Source organism: Lathyrus oleraceus, chromosome 2 (assembly GCF_024323335.1).
Source record: "Lathyrus oleraceus cultivar Zhongwan6 chromosome 2, CAAS_Psat_ZW6_1.0, whole genome shotgun sequence".
NCBI lineage: Eukaryota > Viridiplantae > Streptophyta > Magnoliopsida > Fabales > Fabaceae > Lathyrus > Lathyrus oleraceus.
The window spans coordinates 110,229,263-110,238,720 of record NC_066580.1 but is presented as its reverse complement, the minus strand read 5'-3'; the positions used below and the strand labels follow the sequence as shown (position 1 = coordinate 110,238,720).

The 9,458-nt window shown below is 35.1% G+C and overlaps 1 protein-coding gene and 1 non-coding gene across 2 annotated transcripts; one reads left to right on the top strand and one right to left on the bottom strand.

Moving 5' to 3' along the window:
- Positions 1-1,131: 1,131 nt before the first annotated feature.
- Positions 1,132-1,847, bottom strand: LOC127122127 (uncharacterized). Its single transcript, XM_051052517.1, has 3 exons — positions 1,830-1,847; positions 1,424-1,769; positions 1,132-1,262 (listed from the first exon to the last, which is right to left on the bottom strand). The coding sequence occupies exons 1-3, from the start codon at positions 1,845-1,847 to the stop codon at positions 1,132-1,134; spliced, it is 495 nt and encodes a 164-aa protein (XP_050908474.1).
- A 1,062-nt stretch (positions 1,848-2,909) lies between these two features.
- On the top strand, positions 2,910-3,016 carry LOC127124655 (small nucleolar RNA R71). The gene has a single exon (XR_007804119.1). It is a non-coding gene; the product is annotated as a small nucleolar RNA R71 (small nucleolar RNA).
- Positions 3,017-9,458: the final 6,442 nt, after the last annotated feature.

Here is a 9,458-nt window from a genome sequence, read left to right as displayed (position 1 = left end):
GATTAATTAGAAGCGACTTCTAGAGTTTGTGTAAAGAATGAGGCTCATGCCCTAGGGATTTGGCGAAATTCTGCATGTTAAGTCGCAACACTAAGCCACTCTCAATCACCCATTTAACCCTAGTTCTACAGAAAGCATCAATCATTTCTTGGGCCATGGTTTGATTTATAACACAATGCTCATTTCTATAAGTGCTAAGAGCACAGACGAGAGGAGGTTGGAGATTCAAATATAATTAATAACACTAGCAGAGTAGTCGATATACTTACCTCGCACATATGAAGTATAAGAGCCCACATCACTAAAAGTAGCATTTGCAAAAAAACTCGAGGCCAATGGTTTTGTTGGTTTTTAAATTAATTCATTAAAACTTACCCATTGTCGTTGTTACAACATTTCTACCACTTCTTCGCAGCCTCCCAGGTCATCGCCTGCAAATCTCTTTCTCTCACGATATGGTAGTCAACCAACTTTAAATACTTTTCAGCATTTGCTTCAGAAAGAAACTTCAGATTTGGAAAAGTTGGAGTATTTGGTGCGGGAGTAGCGCATGATTATGAACCTCTTGCAACTCTGGCTCTTTTTGAAGCCACTATACATGCAACAACACACAAAAATAACAATTGTACAAGATAAAATATTAAGTAGAAGATGGTGATTAAAAGAGATTTGGGGTTAAGAGATATTATAGAAAAAGGTTGCGAGGAAAAGAGATATGAAAATCTCTATTTATAGGAAACATTTTGTTCTCATCGCGCGCGTCAGGCGTCTATTGCACGCGCGATGCTAACAGTTCTTCCAACGTCTCTATCACGCGCATCTCATGTCCATCGTACGTGTGATACTAACGGATCCCAGATTCTCCAACGTCTCTATCAGGCATGTTATGAAGCCATCACGCACACGATATAGCCCTATCACGCGTGCGATAGGCTCCGTGATTTTTCCAGGGGCTTTCCCTTTTTTTTTCTTTTACTTTCACCTATCTCTTCTCTACTTTATTTTTCACCTGCGTTCTTTTCTTTCCATATAACATACAAAAATCGACATGTTTTAATCAAAAATAAAATCAAAATTTTTAAAACACATTTACTAATTGGTTGCTTCTCACCCATTGCTTCTTTACCGTCATTAGCTTGATGGTCCATGCCTAAGCACGTCAGGCGCAAGGGATACCCTCACACCAGATAACTGTCCTTTATTCCTTCCTTTGTCGTCTTTGATACCTTTGTCTTCAATCTGGTAGCATGTTTCCAGATCATCTGCATACAGTGTCCATTCATAATCATTTAACACCATTTTTTTTATTATTGAACTTCAAGCTAAGCTCGCCTATTTTCAAATCTATTAACGCTTTCCAGGTCGCCAAGAATGGGCGTCCGGGAATAACTGAACCACCTGTGTCTCCCTTTATATCTATTACCATAAAAATCTATAGTAAAAAATAGACCGTTGACATATACTAACAGATCTTGTAAAACACTATGAGGATGAGTAATAGATAAATTAGCTAAGGTGGGAGTTATATTACTAGGTATGATCTCTTCCAACTTTAATTCTTTTACCTTATTAAGAGGCATTAAATTGATACTCGGCCCTAAATCACATAGATCACTTGAGATCTCTACCCCATCAATATTGCAAGAGATGGTTAACTTACTTGGATCCTTCAGTTTTGTTGGCATTGTTTGGAGCAATGTCGTATCGCATTTCTCAGTCATATTTACTTGCTCTTTATCCAGCTTTTGCTTTGCACCAGTTAACAATGCCTTTATAAATTTAGAAAATTTTGGCATTAGCTCTAAGACTTCATGAAAATAAATACTTACCTGAATCTTGGTTAACATCTCTTTAAACTTGGTAAACAACCCTGCCTCATCTCCCTATAGTGGTTTCTTCTTAATGAATGGATATGGCGATTTTATGTAATCGGGTAACTCTAGATTAGGGTCATTAAGAATTTGTTTCTTAGTCCTTCTCCAAGGGGAGTTTTTGTCTATCGACTTCTCAGTTGTGACCCCCTTCTCAACTTGGTCACTCTGGTTTTCACTCTCCTCTTTCTCAGACCCTACTTTGTCCTCTTCAATCAAGACCTCTTCCAATATTTCATCTTCACCTATGTTGGTGATTACCTCAAAACATGTTTCTAAAGACTTACAAGTCTCATTTTTAGGATTATCCATATTGTTACCTGTAAATCCTCCATTAGAACTAGGTAAAGCGGCTATTTACAAGATAGATGACCAATTTGAATCTCCAAAATATTTATAGATGCGTCATGGTTCTTACTTATTATTTCATGTTGTCTACTTACCTATTCAAAACTACTATGAGTGGTCTTGATGAATTTGTTAAGGGTCTCCTCAATGGGTGAAGATTTCCTTTGGGTTGGAGCTTGTTGATTTTACTGAACACCCTGATTAGCACTTGTATTTTGATTATTGCTCCATCTTAATTTTGGGTGATCCTTCCATCCGGGATTGTAGGTGTTAGAATTCTGATTATTTTTCTAGAAAATTGCAAATTGAGCTTCTTCACTCGACCCTTCCAAATAGAATATTCCATTTGCATGTCCCTCTCCACATAAATCACATTATAGTGCTTGTACTTGACTCACGTTAGCTTGACTCAAGCTGCTTTCAACTAGCTTTTTATTCAATAATTCAATTTAAGATAAAACTGCAATATGAGTATCAATAGCTAACATACCTTTTGGTGTACCTGTAGTTTCAGTTTTCACTGATCTTTCACTCTTTGAACGATATTCATTTAAGCACATATTTTTAATCAAATCTTTAACCTATGGTTCTGTCATGGCTCTGATCGTGCCTTCTGCTGAAGCATCTAGAAGCATGCGTGTTTGACCCTTGAGACCTTTAATAAAATTATGCATTTTCTCCATGTTATTCATGTTATGATTTGGGCACCTGCGTAATAAAAGTTTAAACCTTTCCCATGAGTCATACAACGATTCAGTTTCCTGCTGCTCAAAGTTTGTGATTTCAGCTCTTCATTCAGCAAACTGAGTGGTGGTAAAAAATATCTCTAAGAATTTGTCCTCCATCTCTTTCCATGTACGTATAGTTCTATTTGGGAGGCAAAGCAACCAATCTTTAGCTATTCTAATTAGCGAGAAACTAAACAGCCCTAACTTAACTTGGTCTTCAGTGACATCAGTTGGCCTGCACATCGAGGTTGTTTCATAGAAGCGAACAAGGTGCTCCCATGGGTCTTGAACTATGTTCCCATCGAACGGATTGTCTCTCAAACCTGAAAGCACAAAACATTTTATGTCAAAGTTAGCGGGGTTTTCCGGTACAAACCCTCTAGAAACATGTCCTTCATCAGTCCTTTTGCAGTAGTCCCCTATAATGGGTGGTGGTAGTACGTCTCCCATGATGATTTCCTCTTCGAAGTCTGAAGAAATTAGTGAATTTTCTTCTACTAATGTCCCTTGAGTTAGAGTTGCTTCTTCAAACGCTCTTCTGATGGCACGTGCATTCCTTTCAATTTCTGGATCAAGCGGTGTCAATTCTGATCCTATATTGCGCATACACAAACAATAAATACCTCAGTAGCACTATAATTAAACAACTTACGAGAAAAAAAAAATCTAAAAACGTTGCATAAGCGTTGCCTTGTTGAAATTATCTACAGTCCCCGATAAAGGTGTAAAATATTTTATGACTTCTCGACAAGTGTACCGATAGTGTCGCAATAATAAAAAGAGTATTGAATCCATATGGACTACTATTTAATAAAGCAATAGTTCTGCAAGTATAAAAAGTAACAATTTGGGGGTTTTCAAGTTTACAGTTGAAAATAAAAGAAGTGTTATGACAATTTAGAGAAAGTGATCAGGTTTTGCCTAGAATCCTTATTTCTCCCCTGTTGATGTCTAATAAATTACAAAAATCAAGCGTCTTTATATTTACACGGCGAGTTAACAAGACCACTATACATAATCCCTTGGTGTATAGCTCACTAATTCCTACTAGAGGTCTCTTATCCCTATTCAATCAGCGCAAGTGAAATCAAACGATGTTACATTATGTTAACTCTAAGGCCACCACTCGAGGTCTCATATCCCTATTCAACTGGTGTAAGTACGATAATTTCCCTAGATCAGACGCATAGACTAAGGGTCAGTATTTCCTATACGTCCACAATCACATTAACATATCATCTCAAATAATGCGCTTTAAGAAAAAGATGTAATTAAATAGAAATATAACTAAGATAATTCATGCAACATCAAATTAAACATATGTCCCACCAGGTTTGAAACAGATTCATCAGACAAAACCTAACCTAAAAGTGCTTAGCTACTCATACTGATAAAATTATAATACCAATTGATAAGAATAAGATTACATAAGAATTCCTTGAAGATCTGGCCTCCAATGGTTTCAAATGCGCTCTAAAACTCACTTCCAGAGTTGTCAATTGTACTCTAGAGTCTTTACTCGCAGAACCCCTAAAAGTATGCCTTTTTATAACCATCAAATCGTACCAGAACGCATCAGAAATTACCCATAAAAAGGGCCTACCGCACGTGCAATAGACAACATCGCGCTGTGATGTTGTGTTGGCAACTCTTCCATGCGCACGATGGCGCGCGATACCACTTTTCCTCTTTTCTATCGCATGCGGGATGAAGCACATGATTATTCCAGTGGCTTGCTCACTTTTGCTCCTTTTCAGCCAAATTTCTCTAACTCCCTAATTATTCATACATGGTCATTTTTGCTCCGTTCTTAGGTCATTATTCATAAAATTTGATCATCTTCGACTTGTTTTTCTTTGTTTCTTCGACATAAAACATGAAATGACAGAGTTTCATCACCTACTCTCTCTCGTTCTAGTGTTAAAGTTGAATATAGATGTGTTTCCAATTTTGTCTCTGAATCGCTTTGGCTTCATAATCTTCTATTGAAGCTCCGTTTTCCCATTCCTTATCTAACCGGTAATCCTATGTAGCACCAACGTACCAAGCATATATAGATAGACGTTTATTTTGTTCAGGAAAAGGTAGCTCGTGGTCAGGCACATGTTCTTAATGTTCCCTCTAGACATCAGATTGCAGACATCTTCACCAAAGGTCTTCCTCATATTCTCTTTGATGATTTTCAAATAAGTCAAAGCGTTTGTGAATCTTCCTCTTTAACTGCACGGAGAGGGGGGGGGGGGGGGTGATATAATAGAATATTGTGTCATGATTTATCATAATGTATCATAACTAGATAAAATATTAAATTGTGTCATATTTGTCATTATGTATCATAATTAGACAATTAACCTAATATTACATATTGACGTATATTTATACTATTCAAATGAATGAGAAAAGGTAAGCATTCCATTATATTACACTGTAAAATGAGGAACATGAGGATTATAAAAAATTGACTAAGGTGCTTAACTTAGAAGAATATGTCAGGCCTGATATGAATTAAATAAAGTTGTCTTCCAATAAGTCTTTTATAAGAAGATGGATATCCAAATGTGTTTCTTTAATACTAGACAACTTGGTAGTAGGATTGGAAGAAATATCAAAAGGCTTAGTTTTTAGAAACCAAATTCCTCTAACATTACAAGAGTTTACTTCCTTTTATTAACAAATATTTATGCATTTAATTTGGAAATTTCTAAGCCTAAAAAAATCTCAATTTACCAAGATCCTTGATTTTAATTAGTTGGTTTAAATGCTTATTAACAACTTGAATCTCATAAAAGGAATTTACCACCATATTTTATTTAAAGGGAATGATCAAATTGAAATTGTTGATAGCCTAAAGAAATCAATAAAGAAGAAAGTTTGGAGTATCGTTGTTCACTGACCTGTTTCAAATCATAATTGAATTTATGCAATATGTACACTTTAGTACGTGAATCAGTGACGTGATATTTAGAATACATAGATATATAAACTTCTTCATTTAATTCCCCATGAAGAAAGGTGCACTTCCTAAAGATTATAGGATATCCTCTAGGTCATCACAATGATTTCTTTCTTCAGGCTGCTTCACTACCATGTCGTATATGTATAGGGTTTTCTCTATTTGTTTCGAGAACACGACATCCATCAACATCTAGTAGGTAGCTCCGACGTTTTTGAGGCTGAAGGTCATCACCTAAAAGTAATAGTTGCAGGTGTTAGTCATGAAATCGATCTAGGGTGCGTTTAAAGGGTTCATCTTAATTTGATTGTAACATCTATAAAACTCAACATTTTGTAACCTAAAGCGCCACATATCAACCTATAAATGTTGGGAAAATGGTATAGGTTTTGTGGGAACTCCATGTTGAGGTTAGTAAAGTGCACATACATTATCCACTTTCTTGAGGATTTATTTACCATCACAATGTTTTCCAGCCTTGTGAAATATTTGATCACCTTGGTAAAACATTATTCTTTCAACTTCTTTACTTCTTCATCAACGAATATTATCCTCTATCTATCATCTTTATTTTTCTTTGTACGAAAGGCTTACTGTCATTGTTCATGGCGAGACACTGACATATAACGTCTGCATCTATTTTCCACATGCTGGAAGGGTTCTAGAAAAAGAGATATATGTTATTCTGCAGTAGGTGAATTAGCTCTTCCTCTTCGATTTACATTTAGAAAGTACTTAGTTTTGTAGTTTGAAAGCTTTGAGATCTAATTTTTACTACTTTAAGTATTTTAATAGGAAGTAATATGTTTTCTTATACTTATCCCTTAGGTCCAAATCTAGGAAGTTGACATTACGGGTGCTTGCTCTTGGTGGGAGGTTGTTGGTTATAAATACCTTTTTATCCTAAGGCTATTGTGATAATATTTTATGGCTATATTCTGATATTTTGGATATGGATACTCCTAAAACATTCAGCTTTTGGTGCTCAATGATTATATTGTATGATGAAAGGGTGCTAACTATGAGGTACCTGACTTTAATGGTTTTCCATTGTCCTCCCTCCAAAAATAATCCAGACATAGATGAAACCCCATACTTCTATTTGATTTACTAATAATAGGACTAGTGAGACTTTAAAGGGTTTTAAGTGTTCAAGATCAAATTATAATCACTCAAAGGTGTCTCAATAAAGGACGTAATTGGAACTGTCATGGTTTACTAGTACTCGCTTTATGTTCTAGTTAAACATTTGAACGTTGATAATCATGAGGTCATCTTCATGGGAGGAGTCTGACAATGTCTATGTTAGATAAGGTAATACTAGGAGAAGTAGACAAGTGAGGTAAAGTGGATAAGTCATCGACATGCATTATTTGGTAAGCATGTTTTTTTATATAATTACTATTATATTTAATCTATTTTCAATCCTAGATACTCCCACATTTTACTGCTATCGCTTTTGGCAAATTATCGATGACTACAATGAAGAGTTGCCTCGTGACTTTTACATTTATTCAAATATGGGGCATATGATGATTGAGATTTACAAGTATTATTTTGACCATATTTGGGAGAATGATATGATTTTCACTCCATACGACGATCATCGTCAGAAAGGACCCTTGGAATATATCTTTTGGTACTCATAAGCTAGCATTCGGGTCTTGAATCATGTAACCTAATCTACCAAAGTGTGTAATGAGGCAATTCAAGTATGTGTAGACTATCCCTCGGGATTCTGCAATTATTGGGATTTCTACATTGGCTCGTATGGATGTTGATGTGTTGTTTGATAACTACCTAGAGCATTTGTTTGATAACTATCTAGAGCCATGCATTACTTTATTCGTTTATATCCAATAGTATTTAGAGTGTCAAATCATACATGTTTCTAATTCTAGAGGGAGAACCCAAGGCCAGCTCATCAGAAGATCCTCAAGGAGGCATAGTCTAGGAAAAACCATGTTGTTGATTTGTTACCTAGATGTCGTTGTGTCGTCACTTTAGTTGGGGGTGCCATCGATAAAGGAGAGATACAAGAATGAACCCCTATATGAGACACAATGAATGCAACATTAGGATAAGCATAAGGTGGAATTTAGTATAGGAAGCATAAGGGATAAGGGAGACATGAATATGCGACATACTAAGTAGATAAACTATTTGAAGTTATTTGTTTACCATTTACGAAGCACTTCCATTATATTTGTAATGACTATGTTTATTTAAAAGTTGTAAGTTATAACATGACTATATTTTCTATATATAAGATAAGCACATTTTTTCAATATCATTCAAATTACATTATGGAATGTGTCCGAAAGTAAGCTTCTAGAAAGGTGTTTTGGGAAGGCTTCTTTTGGAGAAATGTTGCTTTTTCTTTGTTAGTTGTCTTCCACGTGGATCCTCTAGACATATCCATTATTTAAATTTCAATATAAGGAGTGTGTCTGAATGTATGCTTTCGTACAAATGTGTTTGGAAGGCTCTTTCCAGATAAATGTTGTTTTTGTTTCTTTAGTTGCCTTTGGGATAGATCCATCTAAAGACACCCGTCTAGAAGCATCCTTCAGAACACATCCATCACTTAATACTTTTAGCTATATATATTATAACATTCAACAACCAAACAAATTTTGCATTGTATATTTTTCAAAATAACAAGATTATAAATACAATATTCAACACATATAAACAAATTTACTAACTAAAATGCAAGATTGAACCTAGGGCATCCCTATCTCTTTTGGGTGTTTTTTTTTTGCTTATTATTAGTAATTAAGTCCCTCACAATAAGTACTATTGCAAATCTCCTAAAAATTGTTTTTTCATGCATTAAACAGACATTTGACTAAAATTTAAAAAAAAACTGATTCGAACCAATAAGTTTGTGACTCCTATCAAGAAATTTTTGCAGTCAAGGTTTGAATAATGCAAGACCATGACTCGAATCATGAAGCCTTTATGATCCTAGATATTGGTTTAGGAAACATGATTTTATCATGAAAAGGCTTGATTAAAATCTTGAGCAAGATTTTGAAATTAGAATATGGTTCTAGAAATGTGATTCGAGTCACATAAATACTTAATTCGAGATATATGGTGTTTTTGATTTGGATCATGGGATGCTTTGATTCAAATCATGAGCAAAATGTTTGCTTTTGAAATCAGTTATGGATGCTTGACTCAAATCATGATTGAGTGTGATTCAAACCACATGATTCGAATCACAATACAAAATTCTAAGTTCCTTATTCACTTGATTAAATTCATTCTTTCACTATATTCGTTTCAATTATAACTCTCTAACTCGAGTCAAATGTTCTTTGCCATCTAAAAAAGTAATATTCTCTTAAGTCTTAACCATCTAAATGTTTGACAATCGAATGACCTGCTTACTTGCGATCAAATTCATGGTTATGTACACCACACAACATATTAAATTTCCAAACATTTATTGTTGTATAGTACCCGCGCAACTTGAAAGGACATCCAATTTCCTTGTATAGGGTTGGAAATGAATCGAATCGAGCCGAACTCTCCTCAACTCGACTCATT